Source organism: Chelonoidis abingdonii, chromosome 11 (genome assembly GCF_003597395.2).
Source record: "Chelonoidis abingdonii isolate Lonesome George chromosome 11, CheloAbing_2.0, whole genome shotgun sequence".
Lineage (NCBI taxonomy): Eukaryota > Metazoa > Chordata > Testudines > Testudinidae > Chelonoidis > Chelonoidis abingdonii.
The window spans coordinates 25,913,490-25,928,820 of NC_133779.1; the positions used below are offsets into that span (position 1 = coordinate 25,913,490).

The 15,331-nt window shown below is 50.7% G+C and overlaps 3 protein-coding genes across 5 annotated transcripts in view; 2 read left to right on the forward strand and 1 right to left on the reverse strand.

Moving 5' to 3' along the window:
• LOC116824014 (uncharacterized) overlaps window positions 1–15,331 on the forward strand; it is a 585,485-nt gene that overhangs the window by 526,816 nt on the left and 43,338 nt on the right.
• The window catches only part of LOC116823303 (uncharacterized), a 703,657-nt gene that overhangs the window by 155,968 nt on the left and 532,358 nt on the right, over window positions 1–15,331 (reverse strand). The window lies entirely within an intron of this gene.
• LOC116824746 (uncharacterized) lies at window positions 585–14,635 on the forward strand. Of its 3 annotated transcripts, none has more exons than XM_075070390.1 (6): window positions 585–810; window positions 896–1,036; window positions 8,888–8,955; window positions 9,637–9,763; window positions 12,506–12,619; window positions 12,980–14,635. In XM_075070390.1, the coding sequence occupies exons 3-6, from the start codon at window positions 8,932–8,934 to the stop codon at window positions 14,155–14,157; spliced, it is 1,443 nt and encodes a 480-aa protein (XP_074926491.1). In that variant the 5' UTR covers window positions 585–810; window positions 896–1,036; window positions 8,888–8,931; the 3' UTR covers window positions 14,158–14,635. The 3 variants fall into 3 exon arrangements, with proteins under 3 accessions (XP_074926491.1, XP_074926490.1, XP_074926489.1); XM_075070389.1 differs by having other exon boundaries at window positions 585–760; window positions 8,794–8,955; XM_075070388.1 differs by lacking the exons at window positions 585–810; window positions 896–1,036 and adding an exon at window positions 1,061–1,116.

A 15,331-nucleotide genomic window follows, 5' to 3' on the forward strand; every position in this document is an offset into this window, starting at 1 on the left:
AGGCTGGGAGACGGTAGTTCCTGACCGCACTCGGGCCGGAATGACGTTAGCCACAACCGTCGAGCGCGGAGACGGTTACGGTGCCGGTGGAGGGCGCCCCCCCACCCCGCTCTCTGATTGGCGGAGAGGACTCCGAAGCAGGAGTCAGCGGCGCGCGGTGCTTCCGACTGAGACACTCGAGTAGTGTGGGGGAGGGGCAAGACGGGTAAAGGGGGTCAGGCGGGGAGATGGGAAATAGCCGCGGGGGGGGTGCGGCATGTGTGAAATGGGGGGGCAGCGGTGGGCTGGAAAATCAGCCAGGGTGTGGGGGGGGCAGATGGTGTGAATGGGGGGGGGGTAGGCGGTGGCGGAAAATCAGCCCGGGGGTGGGGGCAGATGTGTAAATGGGGGTCAGGGGTGGGCTGGAAAATCAGCCGGGGTGGGGGGGCAGATGGGGAAATGGGGGGGGTCAGGCGGTGGGGGCGGAAAATCAGCAGAGGGGGGAGGGGCAGTATGGTTGAATTAGGAGGATCAGGAGGGGGGGATGAAAGTCAGGCCTCAGGGGTGGGGGAGGGGCAGACAGTGTTAAAGGAGGTGCTGTCAGGCAGAGGGGGTGGAAAACTGTTGCTGTGAATCCCTCTCAGGATATGGGGAGTGAGGGGGGTGGAAGGAGGTTTGATTCCCCTGCTGCAATGATCCCTTTAAAAGGAGTCTGGCCTCCTCCTTCCTGAGCTACGTTTCCGGTCTCACTGAGACGCGTGTTAATCCGGAGTCACTGCAAGTGAGAACAGGGAGTCACTCCAAATTAACATGGGGGCAGATCAGATTAGGGTGTGTCTCTGTGGGGAGGGGGTTTCAGTTGTTGCTAAAGGAGAGAAAGTTACTCAGCTTCTCTCTGTCTCTTTCTCTGCCTCAGGATATTAGGGTTGAGCTTCCTGGTTCAGACGCTGCTGCCACCATGGCGATCTGAGAGCCCAGGCTGAGCAGCTGCTGCTCCCCCAGCAGGATCGGGGCTGGGGAGTGACCGTGAGTAAAGCTTCCTCTGTACCCAGCCAAGGTGAGGATTTTCTCCTGTAATTAGCCCCATAGGTCAACCCAAGGCTCTGCCTACACCGACATCTGAGTCAGAGATGCCAGGTGATTCATAGAGACCTTAGGGACTGGGCATGAGAGTGACACTGCACGAACAGCCCCTCCCCACCCCATATCTCTCCTCCCCTTAGTAACTACAGGATCCGATCCAGCTGTAGGAGAGCAAGCCCCCAGGACTGGCTGTCAGCCAGAGCGGGAGAGAGAGGGGAAGGGAGACACAAGAAGAAAAAGGAGACAGAGACTAAAAAGGGAAATGGGAGAAATAATTGGGGAGAGAGATTCCTCAATTTCTGACCGGCCCCCACACACATATTGTTGCATCCCTGGGCAGATTCACTTTGCTATGATCAAGATGAGGTGCAGGGGGAGGGAAAGCCAGTTCCTGACTCTCCCTGTTCCCCCTGCGATGGGAGCGTGCTGCTCTGGGTACAGTGTCAGAGGGAATCCCCCAGTGTCACTCTGTTTGTTCTGCTCTTCTCTCCCATTTGATTCCCAGACTTTGTTACTGGGAGAGTTTCAAAATGTCTTGGTGGTTTCGGACTAGTGGGAGGGGCTGGTCAGTACTGTAATCAAGTGACCAAACATTTCCCCAGCATAGACTCATAGTACAGTAACTCCTCACTTAACGTCCTCCCGCTTAACATTGTTTCAAAGTTATGTCACTGCTCATTTAGGGAACATGCTCGTTTAAAGTTGTGCAATGCTCCCTTATAACGTTGTTTGGCTGCCTGCTCTGTCCACTGCTTGTAAGATTCTGTGGAAGAGCAGCGACTTTACAAGGGAGCATTGTCCAAGTTCCTCTTCTCCCCCTCCTCTCCCTCCCTCCCTCCCTCACAGCGCGTCCCGTTTGGCGACGCTTAGAACTTTCTGGGAGGAGTGGAGACGCGGAAGTGCTGCGTCTCCACTCCTCCCCCTCCCTCCCAGAAAGTCCTAAGTGCTGCCAAACAGGACGGCGGGGAGGGATGTGGTGTGCTCTGGAGAGGAGGTGGAGTGGGGGTGGGAAGAGGTGGCCCTGAAGTGGAGCGGGGACATGAAGAGGCGGGCCTGGAGCATTCCTGGCAAAGTTGGCACCTGTACTTCTCCGGGGAAGCTGTCGCTGCTGCTGCAAAAGGTGCTTCCTAGCATCCTTGCCTGCAGCGGACTGTGCCTCTGTGAGGTAAGCCGGGGGCACTTCCCAACCACAGGACAGTACTGTATATGCATTTTGTCTGCCCCCAAAAAAATTTCCTTGGGACCTAACCTCCTGCATTTACATTAAATCTTACGGGAAAATTGGATTTGTTTAACATCGTTTCACTGGAAGTTGCATTTGTCAAGAACATAACTACAACGTTAAGTGAGGAGTTACAGTATGTTAGGGCTGGAGTGAACCTTGAGAGGGCAATTAATCCAGCCCCCAGCACTGAGCTGTTTGTCCAACCTGTCCTGTAAAACCTCCGATGGTGGGGATTCCACCACCTCTCTTGCTAATCTAGTCCAGTGCTTAATTAGGTTTTTTCACAATTGAGTCACATCGTTGACTCATTCAGTTTGTGATCCACTGTAACCCCCGATCATTTCCAGTAGTATTACACCCTAGCCAGCTATTCCCCACTTCATAATTAGGCATTTGGCTTTCTCCCTAAGTCTAGTACTTGGCACTTGTCTTTACTGAATTTCATCTTGTTCATTCAGCCCACTTCTCCCGTGTGTAAATGTTACCTTGAATTCTAATCCTGTCCTCCAACGCGCTTGCAGCCCCTCGCAGCTGCTGCTGTCTGTGTATTTAGACAGCATGCTCTCCAGTCCATTATCCAAGTAATTTGTGAAAATATTCAATATATCACATCCAGGACTGGCCCCTGGGGACCCCATTGTAGACATCAGGGGTCTCAAACACGCAGGGTTATTTTCTGCGGCCCACCAGTTCCCTGCGGCCCTCCTCCGCCTCCCGCAGCCGCCCTCCGCAACATTTACCTAGAGCGGCTCCAGCTCAGCACGCACTGGGAGCACGCCAGGCTCCCTGCCTGCCTGCCCTGCCCCTGTGCTGCTCCGGGAAGCAGCTGGAACCTGAGGGATGGGGGGCACAGGGGTCTGTGTGCTGCCCTTGCTTCCAGGAACTGCTCCCCACAGCTCCCATTGGCCAGGAACGGGGAACCGCGGCAAATGGGAGCTTCAGGGAAGGTACTTGGAGGAGAGGCCAGGGCAACGCACAGACCCCTGTGCTCCCCCTTTCCCAGGTTCCGGCTGCTTCGGGAACAATGTGGGGGCTGAGCAGGTAGGCAGGCAGAGAGCCTGCCCTGCCCCTGGTGTGCGCCGGTCTAGAGCCCGCCTCCCAAACCCCTCCTGCAGCTGAACCCCCTTCCCCCCTTAAATCCCTCCTGCACTCCAACTCCCTGCCCTGAGCCCCTGCCCCACCTGCACCCCTCCTGCACCCCTGAGGTGTGAAGAGATGGGACTATGGCAGGGGCAGGGCCTCAAGGAAGGGGTGGAGTGGTGGTGGGGCTTGGAGGCAGCAGAGGGCGTGTCAGTGATGTGACCCTCAGGCCAAGGTACTAGTCCTCGTGGTCATTTGAGTTTGAGACCCTTTGTCTACATCCTCTCAGTTGGACAGTGAACCACTAGCCATTACTGGCTGAGTACAGCCTTTCAACAACGTTTTCACCCATTTTATAGCACATATACCACATTTCCACACTCCAATTTATTTTTAGCCCAAATTCCAGGAAACTTTTTCACCCATGGGTCGTCATCTTCTGCTTGCCCTCCTTCTGGGGCCTTTACAGCCGCACATCTATGTGTGGCATTAATGTCTGTTTCTGCTGGCTCTTCACCATTTGCCCATAAGAGTCCGTTGGCTAAATCCACTATCAGCCCCCCTGATTAAGGTAAGGCTTTTTCAATATTCCACCCTCCTTGTTCCCATTCACTGTGGGATGCTGTTTCTGAACACAGTATTTGATCCATGACTCCTGATTCCCTACACGGGTCAGGATTGGTCTCGTAATAGAGGCTTTCAACACCAGCTGGGTTGACTGCTTTGTTTCCACAGCATCTCTGAGAACCCAGTGCTCTCTAAGCACACAGACTGATGCTCCAGTTTCGATTGGCGTAGTGGGGCATCTCTGTTCCCCCGCCCTCCCCATCACTGATCCTACAGTGGGACGCCCCCATTTGTCATACTGAAGTTGAGCCACAACCTTAGTTGGAGTCCTGGGAGGTGGGCACTCCTACTGAGGGGGTGCTGATGGTTCAGGGTCTGTTATGGGATTAACAGGAGTCCCGTCAGCCACTTCCTCTTGCCTCTCTAACTGGGCAGCCCTCTGTAGTAACTCACTTGTGGGCTTCCCATCCCATCTCTCTTTTGGCTCCCCAGCCATCATGAGTTTCTTCCACACTTCCACTCTCAGTGTATCTTTTGCACCCTCAGCCAAATGGCCTCTATTCTGCGCCTGATACACATTTCTTCCTCATGCTCCTCTGCTGCTCATTGCACCCCTCTGTCCTCTTCCTTTGCCATGCCGCTGTGCATCAGGCCCCTTTTCCCCTGGCTCCCCTCGGAGATCTGGGGGTCTATTGCTGGCAAAAGTTACTGCCTGTACAGGCTCTAGTCTCCTGTCCTTATTTTGTTTTCCTGCCTGTCCGTGTGAGTCTCGAAAAAGTGTCGCTGCTCGAAAAATATCCTGCTTTAACTCTGGGTATCCCGTACCTGGATCTATGGGTCCTAGAATCACTTTCATTGTTGAATTTAAACCATCAAGCAATGCAGTCTTAAAAGCCACTGTATCTAAATCAGGGGCAGTTCCTCGAACCACTGGCACAACCCCAGAGGCCATGGCCAAAATCTCCTTCTTAATCACATACAATTACTGCCCAATCAGAGGCACTAGTACAGGCCTGGACCAGAACCTCATAATCTGCCAGCCTCCACCCAGTCTGGGACAACACCTTCACCATCCAGTCCAGACATGTGTCCTCCTCTAGGGGTCCCAGTAGCTGAGCAGATGCCTGGACCTGATCTGGGGTAAAAATCAGAAGCCTCAGTAATGGTTTTCCTGGTTTGCCTTTGCTGTTGTGCATCATCTGGGTTAGGTTCCTCACTAGTTACCACCCTTGTGATCACTGGAGCCACAGGATTGAGCTCTTGTGTCTTTCATTTCAAATCCTGCACTTCCCTGTGTGCAGGGGCATAGGGCCCCTCAGGAAGAACATCTGGCGAGTATGGGCATCCAGGATCCTTCCAACTAGTCCTATTCCAAGTGTCTGTGTCCCTAGTGCCCATGCTCACACTCCCCTGTATCGCTGCCACTATGCCTCTCTGGGCCCCTAACATGCTTTCCAGCTTCTCTATTCGCTGCCTGCAGGCTGTTTGATCACTGCCTGTCTGGGCCCAATCCTTATTTTCCTGTGACACTGCTCTAACAGCTGCCTGTGCATCTCCCAGATTCAATTGCAACTCAGAGAGCTCACTATTCAGGCTTTCCACTGTCAGCTTTAGCTGCTCAGTCTCCTGTTTTTTGCTTGCAGAGTGGTTACGTTCTGTAATGCAGAGGCTGCATTGGCACATTCAGATGCCTTGTACTGAGCCAGAATGTCCTTGACTACAGCCAAATCAAATTTGTAATCCTCCAGTTGCCTTTCCTGGAGTGCTACCAGGCTGGAGAGATTGGTGACTGTTTTCCACAATGCCCAGGCTGTTGCTGCTTTCACAGCCCTTTTCTTTGGTGTTGGTTTTGGTTTCATGCACTTACAGAATGCTTCAAACCCGTTATAAGCAGAATCCAGGGCATCTCTCCACTGGAACAAATCTTGTCCCCCTGGGCATGGACCCCTTTCCGCTACCTCCTCAGCTAATACCCACCCCTCCTGGTCCCTTTGCTTGGTTTCCATTCCCTCCTGTTGCTTCAAGGTGAACATTCTACCAAGCAGGTGGTCGCCCTTTAACACAATGCCACAAGTACTCTGCTATTACTGTGTTTGGCTGGATCAATTCGGTCCAAATGACCTTAGGCTGCCTGCATTCTCTCCACCAAATCTGATACCCGCAAACATTTCTCTAACTCTTCCATGCTGTAGGGACACACACACCTTTACCCAATTCCTAGGGATCAAGGTATAACCCTGTTAATGTATACTTCCACCCTTACCCAATTCCTGGGGCTCAGGGTGCATCTTCCTGCGGGTTGGCAGGATCTTTAGCCACTGAAAGAGCCTCACACAGTAATATCCTTATCCTCTATTTATTGACAATTCCCAAACAAGTAGAATACACATACTAAGCACACAGTGTCATGCCCACCAATCCTGGTACAGGCAGGCAACCTTCCCCTGTTGGCCAAGCAAGGTCAGTCTCTGGATCTTAGCTGCCGCACATCACGGTTGTGCAGGAGAGTCCTGGCAGCTGTTATCTTAGGCTGGGTCTTGAAGGTGAATTCTTCTCCTTGGGGTTCCTTGTCTCCTTTGGTCTTCTTCAGCCTTAAGACTTCAAAGAGAAACTGCTGAGCTTCAGTTCATTTGCAAATTTGACTCCATCAGCGCAGGATTAAACAAAGACTGTGAATGGCTAGCCAACTAAAAAAGCAGTTTCTTCTCCCTTGGTGTTCACACCTCCTCTGCTAGAAGAGGGCCTCATCCTCCCTGATTGAACTAACCTCGTTATCTCTAGCCTGATTCTTGCCTTCATATTTATACCTGCCTCTGGAAATTTCTGCTCCGTTCATCTGACGAAGTGGGTATTCACCCACGAAAGCTTATGCTCCAATACATCTGTTAATCTATTAGGTGCGACAGGACTCTTTGTCGTTTTTTACCGATCCAGACTAATACGGCTACCCCTCTGATACTTGACAATGTAATTTCTTACTCTAAATCTTATTTCAGGCAGGTTGCAAAGTGTCTCTGGTTCAGAGTTCCAGTTCTATTTCTTTTCAGACTGGACCCCTGTCTCAGTCTGGACTCCACCCCCTTCCCCCCGCATCCGTCTCTTCAGGGGGCTTTAGCAGTCTCTCTTCTTGGGCACACAGGCCATGGAGAAGAGTAATCTCATTTGCCTTCCTACCCTTAAATAGGATTTACATAAGGTGGAAATCCTTTGTTTCCCAAACTTGATCCCCCTTCCCTTCCAGTGGAAAGTTACAAGAAGTCCCAGATAATGTTGAGTATCCGGTGACAAGACCATCTTACTCTGTAGTATCACAGTGTCCAGGAGTCATTGGCAGTATGAATCCTTTTCACAGTCCATTGTCTTCGCTGATGGCCCATCCGCCCTGTCTGACTTTTCCATTGTTGTACCTGAAATGTTAGCAGTGGGCGTCACCCAAAGTAGCATAGTTGAAATACAAATACATAGTCAATATTCCCAGCTTCAGATACAGAAATGATATGTGCACACAAATTGCATAATCACAGTCAGTAAATTCAGCAAAGAGTGCTGTGGCACTTTTTAAACTAACAGACGTACTGGAGCATGAGCTTTCGTGGGTGAGTACCCACTTCGTCGGATGCATGTCAGTAAATTATAACCTTTCCAATGATATCTGACAAGACCCATCTTGCACAAAGTACATCTCTGTTATCACATATTCGTTTTCGTAAAGAATATTGAGGGAAATGTCACACTCGTACAGTTTTCAGAGTTCGTTGAAGTCTGCCTTTCTGAAGTCTGTTGTCCTTATTTTCCTGCTGTAACACCTTCCTTCTCTTAGAATCATGAAATCATCATTTCATGAACGATTTTGCCCATATTGCTTTCCACTAGGGTTACCATGCATCCGGATTCTCTTGGACATGTTCGGCTTTTTGGGTTATAAAGTCTAGGGGGGAGTTTGTAAAACTCTCAAAAGTTCTGGGATTTCCCTCCCCATGCAGAGCGTCGTGCAGCTGACAGAGAGGCTGAGCCGGATTGAGCTTCTCGCATTGCAGCCTCTGGCAGCCAGAGCCCCTCCCCTTCTCCCTGGCTCCCCTCCCTCCTCTGCAGCCTCAGGGTAGAGGGAGAAGGGGGATTGGATGGGTCAGGGGTTCTGGGAGAGGGCCTGTCAGGGGGCGGGGGTGTGGAGAGGGGTCAGGGCAGTCATGGGGCAGGGAGCAGGGGGGGTTAGATGGGTCAGGGGGGCAGTCAGGGGACAGGGAGTGATTGGATAGGCATGGGAGTCCCGGGGGTTTGTCAGGGGGCGGGGATGTGGATAGGGGGCGGGGCAGTCAGGGAACAAGTAGAGGATGGAGTCCTAGGGGAACAGTTAGGATGGTGGGAGTCTCAGGAGGGGGCAGTCAGCGACAAGGAGAAGGGAGGCTTAGATAGAGGGTGGGTTCCCGGGGGATGGTTAGGGGCAGGAGTCCCAGGAGGGGGTGATCAGGGTACAAGGAGCAGGGGGGGGTTGGATGGGTTGGGGGTTCTGTGGGAGGCAGTCAGGGGGAGGGAAGTGGGAGGGACTGAATAGGAGGTGGGGCTCCCCCCCTCCCCCGAATGTCCTCTTTTTTGAACGTTCAAATATGGTAACCCTACTTTCCACCTTCCATTTCCTAACAAAATCCTGCCTGTTTGTCGGAATCAACCCTGAAATGCCCGTCCCCTGGTTACTACGTCCATCTTCTGAAGCAAACAGGTGTCCCCAACACATTCCAAGAACTTACTGGACGCTTTGTGTTTGTTTAATTCCTTTTCTAACAGGTGTCTGGGTAGTTAAAGCCCCCCCCCTCCCCGATTACTAATTGTGTTTTGAATATTTCTGTTGTTTGCATGATAAGAGTCGAGAACATCAGTCTGTGGGGAAAGAGCCGGGGGGAATTGAGGTGTGATGTTACTGTCCTGTTCTGACACGTCCCCTTCTTGCCCTGACAGGCTGCAGCGTTACATCCCATCCTTCCAGGGACCAGGGAAGTGAAATGGCTGCCGTGGGGCCAGCTCAGGTAGGGATTATCGGGGAGTTGCTGGTGGGCCCCTGTTGGCGGGAGAAAGGCAGTAAAGACATAGGAGATGGGTGCTTCTGGGGGTGCTCAGGAGCTGGGACGGGGGCAGGAAATACTCAGGGTGGAGAAAGGGAGGGGAGAGGGTGTGACAAACCTGCTGGGATTAGTTTACGATGGGGCCTAGATTCTAGCAACAGACCCATGGGATTTGTGGGTGGAAATTCCCTAATTGGTCAGGAGGAAACACCCCCCCAGACTGGGCTGGGGAAACGTACCAGCCTCCAATACTGGAGTCTGAACCTACCAGCCAGAGGGCAACCACCAGTGAGGCCCGGGGAAGACACCCCATCCCATCCCATCCAACTGCTGGCACTGGGGAGGGTGTTGGGATTCCTGCCAGGGGGCTGTCCCTGGACCCTGCTGGGGACTCCATCTCCTGTATCAGCTTCTGGCTGGTAGGTGAGTGTTGAATGTGAAGACTGCTGCCATCTCTGTCTGCTAGAAGGGGCGACGGACTCTCTCTCTTTCTCCCCTCACCCTGATGTCTCCTGGTTGCTCTGATGGGGAGGGGGTGTGATCTTGCCTGCCTCCCAGAGCTTCCATGTGATTGGCCTCTCCCCTCTGAGCGGTGGGGTTGTCACTGGGCAGCAGGTGCAGAGTGGGGGGCTCTTGCTGTTTCAGGGGCCAGTGACTTTCGAGGAGGTGGCTGTGTATTTCACCAGGGAAGAGTGGGCTCTGCTGGACCCCGCTCAGAGAGCCCTCTGCAGAGACGTCATGCAGGAAAACTATGAGAACGTCACCTCGCTGGGTAAGGATTCCCGTCCCCATGGTTCTTAGAAGGGGAAATGAAGAGTTAAGGTTCACAATGCACCCTCAGCGTTGCCCTGTTTCAGCGACAGGCCAGTGACCCATAGACCAGCGCTCGGCCCTCCCCGCTACAGAACACTTTGGGAGCAGAGCACAGGCGCAGTAGCACAAACACTAACACAGTCTCTTTGCTAAGGCAAAACTTGGGGATAGGTCCGATGTAGGGAACAGAAGCTGCCTGCCCTGACCTGCGCTCAGACACTGAGCCTACTGCACACAATCCATCTCAGACTTTCATAATGTCACCACCTCTTTACCCTTCCAGTGAGGATTCCTTCTGAGTCGTTGCCTTCGCTTACTCCTCCCTGAGCCCCGAAGATCCCTAGCATGTATGGCACCAGTCTGCTGACAATCCTTGTGGCAAGAACACACCCTTGTTCACCTTTATTGACGCAGTCTACAGCAGTCAGCACTGAAATGAGGAATACCTGTTCCTTCCAGTTTCACATGCACCTCTTTTCTTGTCATAGCTCTGCCAGGCTGCTTCAATTAGTCCCTCCACCGTTCATGTAAAAGTACAGGGCAAGGTGCACGCCGCTGGAGTGCCTGTGGATAAATGCTGCTGTTCAGATCTGAGGAACATAAAACACACAGTGGCATGTCCTTAGTCCTTCCTTCTGTCGATCAATACATTTTAAGGCCAGGGGAGACTGTTGGGTCATCTAGTCTGACCTCCCGTGTAATATGGGCCATGGAGTTTCGTCCAGTTACCATTGTAGTGCACTGAATACCTTGTGTTTGATGAAAACATCTTCCAGAAAGGCATCCTGTCCTGACATGAAGCCTGCAAGAGATGAAAAATTGGCCCTTTCCTTGAAAAGTTTGTTGTCACTGGGAGGGTGGTGCAAAGGTCATTTGCCAGCTCCAGGGCTAGGGGTAAGGGCAGAGTTAAGGTTGCATTGCAGAGGTGGTGTGTAGTTTAATTCTTCATTCCCTGGTTTTCAGAGGTTTTATTTTTCACCACCATCCATGTGCTGGAAGGGCCCGAGGCAGCACTAGGCATCCTTAACTCTGCTTCATGTACTTTGAGTGTTTAATTTCCTTGATTTTCTGTTTAATGGACTTTTTTGCCACTGTAACTGTGTCGACACTACAGCTTTTGCTGCAGTTTATGTCAGGTAGGGATGAGATTTTTCACATCGCTAACTGACAGAACTTTGGGCTCAGAGGTAGTTCCAGCATCTCAGGTGACAGTCCCAAGGGCGTCTCTGTGACCCAACCCATCACAGGAGGTTCTGGTGGGGGGTAGGAAGGGAAGGATTCAGGGAGTCAGAGATTGTAGCACTTAGGGCTAGGGCTAGGGCTGAGGCTGCTTTTGCTGAAGTCTCTAATGACCTGTCCCTAGGCAAAGCTTAGAACCAGCATTCCATCCTCCTCCTTGACCTGTCAGCTGTCTGACACCACTGACCATGGTTGTCGTCTTGAAATCTGGTCTTCTCTTCTCCTCTCCTGGTTAGGGTTAAGGTGGGGAGAAGTAGTAACTGGCTTGTTCTGCAGCATTGGATGTCTAGGTTGGATATTAGGAAAAACTTTCCAACTGTGAGTACAGATAAGTACAGGAATACGTTCCCAAGAGAGGTTGTGGAATGCTGGTCACTGGAGGTTTTTAAGAAGAGGTTAGACACATAGTTTGTGTATACTTGGTCCTGCCTCAGGGCTGGAGGATGGACTAGCTGACATCTTGAGGTCCTTTTACCCCTGTGTTTCTGTGATTTTATGATTCATTATCCTAGCCCTTCATTTTGACCTTGTCTCCCGCTGGAGAATGGGGGCTTTATTTAGTAGTTTTTTTTAATGAAAAATATGCATGGGTCAGCTTCCGTCTCAATGTGCTTTGTTAGTCACTGGGTGTGAAGGAGTGAATTCCTCTCCTGGGATGGGGATGTAATTCCTGTTAAAGTAGCATAGACCTGTCTCCATTTACATGGAAACACTATCAAGGACTGTCCACATATGTATGAAGCACACTGAACAATGGAAGTCTCAAAGACTGGAGGTTAATGTGTAATGACTGGGTCTGAGGGAAGCGGAACATGGGAACACAACTGCCCTGCCCTTTTGGACACAGGAACTAGGGTACAAACAGACTGGGCTTAAGTTTGCTGCTATCCAGGGCAAAAAGACAGGGCAACGGAGAGAGAGTGGTTGCAGATTGGTCTGGAGCTCGGTCTCTTAAGCCTGAGCTGCAGTGTCTACACCAGAGGTATGTGTACCCCTTGGTTACGCAGAGGTCTTCCAGAGTTGCTATAGAAAAATTACTAGCCAAGTCAGTACAAAGTAAAATTTCATACAATGACTTGTTTATGCTCATCTATATACTATATACTGAAATGTAAGTACAATATTTATATTCCAATTATGTATTTTATAATTATATGGTAAAAATGAGCAAGTCAGCAATTCACAGTGTGCGGTGACCCTTTTGTATTTTATGTCTGATTTTGTGAGCAAGTAGTTTTTAAATGAGGTGTAACTCAGAGGTACGCAAGACAAATCAGACTCCTGAAAGGGGCACAGTAGTGTGGAAAGCCACCAGTCTACACAGCTGTTTTTAATGTACTAGCACCTACAGTGGAGCACCCATAGAGAGAGACATATCAAAGAACCATCATTGATGCACAAGTTGAGTAACTTCTTCTTCTGCGTGTTACCTGATCTTACTGGTCTTCTTTCCTCTGAGCAGGATTCCCAGTTTCCAAACCTGATGTCATCTCCCAGCTGGAACGAGGGGAAGAGCTGTGGGCCCTAGATCTCCAGGGCTCAGGGGAAAGAGAGATCCTGAGAAGCAGTTGCATGGGTGAGGGATCATTAAACCTTCTCAGTGTTTGAAGGAAACAGCTGGGATTCCCAGCAAAGACCTTGTGAGGTCTCTGGGTTCAGGATGATCTCCAGCAGGTGTCATATCCTTAGGGCAGATACTGTTCATGGCTTCCTACCCATCCTAACTCCTGGCAGTAATTCCCTCCCCAGACTCCCTTTTCTCTGGGGAGTGTTTGGATGTGAACTGGATGCAGAATTGATCCCCTCCTCTTGCCCCTTTGGGGAAGAATTTGGGGAAATTCAGTCCCTGGTTTTTCTCCATCTCTAGCTATTCTCTTGGTTTGTTCCCTCCTTTTGTCTTCTGCTTTCTGAGGTTTTTCTTTCCCTGTCCCATCAGGTGAGGGGATAGTGAGAGAGACCATGGAGCAGACTCCTCAGCAGGAAGAGGAGCAAGTGGAAGCATGTGGGTCGTTATTGCAAAGAAGCACAGGGAGTGTGTCCAGGAGTTGTGAGCAGGGAAAAGGCTCTCGGGGGCAGCACAGGCCAGAGAAGCAGCAGGGAAACCAACCAGCGCAGAAAGTTGGAATATCTGTTAATTATCGGGGAACTCACAGAGGGCTGAAGAAAACCACAGCCCAGCAGAGAATCCTGACAGAAGAGAGAGAGAACACGGGCTTTGAGTGTGGGATAAAGTTCAGGAGGCGCACACACCGTCAGAGAATCCGCACAGGAGAGAGACCCTATAAATGTTGTGAGTGCGGGAAAACATTTGCTTGTAGCTCAGAGCTTATTATACACCAGAGGATCCACACTGGAGAGAAACCCTATGAATGCCATGAGTGCGGGAAAACCTTTGCTCGGCGCTCATACCTCATTGGGCATCAGAGGATCCACACAGGGGAGAAACCTTATGAATGCAGTGAGTGTGGGAAAACCTTCACTCAGCACTCAACCCTTATTCGCCATCAGAGGATCCACACAGGAGAGAAACCCTATGAATGCTGTGAGTGTGGGAAAACCTTCACTGAGCGCTCAAGCCTTATTCGCCATCAGAGGATCCACACAAGGGAGAAACCCTATGAATGCTGTGAGTGCAGGAAAACTTTCTCTCGGTGCTCAGCCCTTATTTACCATCAGAGGATCCATACAGGGGAAAGGCCGTATGAATGCAGAGAGTGTGAGAAAACCTTCCCTCAGAGCTCAGCCCTTATTAAACATCAGAAGATCCACACTGGGGACAAACCATATGAATGTTGTGAGTGCAGGAAAAGCTTTCTTCAGCACTCAGCCCTTATTAGACATCAGAGGATCCACACAGGTGAGAGACCCTATAAATGCAGTGAGTGCGGGAAAACCTTCACTCAGCGTTCAGCCCTTATTTGCCATCAGCAGATCCACACTGGAGAGAAACCCTATAAGTGCTGCGAGTGCGGGAAAACGTTCGCTCGGAACTCACAGTTTATTACACATCAGAGGATCCACACAGGAGAGAAACCTTATAAATGCTGTGAGTGCGGGAAAACTTTCACTGAGCGCTCAAACCTGATTCGCCATCAGAGGATCCACAAAGGCTAGTGCCCCTAGGAATGCTGAGTGCAAGAAAACCTTCGCTGGGAGATCCCACCTTATTCACCATCTGAGAATTCACACTGTCTTATCCACTATCCTTTTTTTAATGATTCCTAACATCGTCTTTGCGTTTTTGACTGCGCACTGCGTGGACACCTTCGGAGAACTATCCACGATGACTCCAAGAACTCTTTCCTCATTAGTTGTAGCTAAATTAGCCCCCATCATATTGTATGTATAGTTGAGGTTATTTTTTCCAATGTGCATTACTTTACATTTAACCACATTAAATTTCATTTGCCATTTTGTTGCCCAATCATGTAGTTTTGTGAGCTCTTTTTGAAGTTCTTCACAGTCTGCTTTGATCTTAACTATCTTGAGCAGTTTAGTATCATCTGCAAACTTTCCCACCTCACTGTTTACCTCTTTCTCCAGATCATTTATGAATAAGTTGAATAGGAATTGTCCTAGGACTGACCCTTGGGGAGCACCCCACTAGTTACCCCTTTCCATTCTGAGAATTTACCATTAATTCCTACCCTTTGTTCCCTGTCTTTTAACGAGTTCTCAATCCATGAAAGGACCTTCCCTCTTATCCCATGACAACTTAATTTACATAAGAGTCTTTGGTGAGGGACCTTATCAAAGGCTTTCTGGAAATCTAAGTACACAGTGTCCACTGGATCCCCCTTGTCCACGTTTTTGACCCCTTCCAAGAACTCTAATAGATTAGTACAGGGGTGGCCAACCTGTGGCTCTGGAGCAACATGCGGCTCTTCAGGAGTTAATATGTGGCTCCTTGTATAGGCACCAAGTCCGGGGCTGGAGTTACAGGCGCCAACTTTCCAGTGTGCCTGGGGGTGCTCACTGATCATCCCCTGACTGCCCCCACTCTATCCCTTCCCTTGAGCCTGCTATGCTCACTCCTCCCCATACAAGCCTCTTGCATGTCACAAAACAGCTGATCAGGAGGGATGCTGAGGCACTGATCGGCGGGGCAGCTGGTGGGCAGGAGGTGCTGGGAGCAGGCGGGAGCTGCTGATATTTGCTGTGGCTCTTCGGTAATGTACATTAGTAAATTCTGTCGTCTTCTCAGGCTCAGGCTGGCCACCCCTGGATTAGTAAGACACGATTTCCCTTTACGGAAACCATGCTGACTTTTGCCCAACAATTTTTGTTC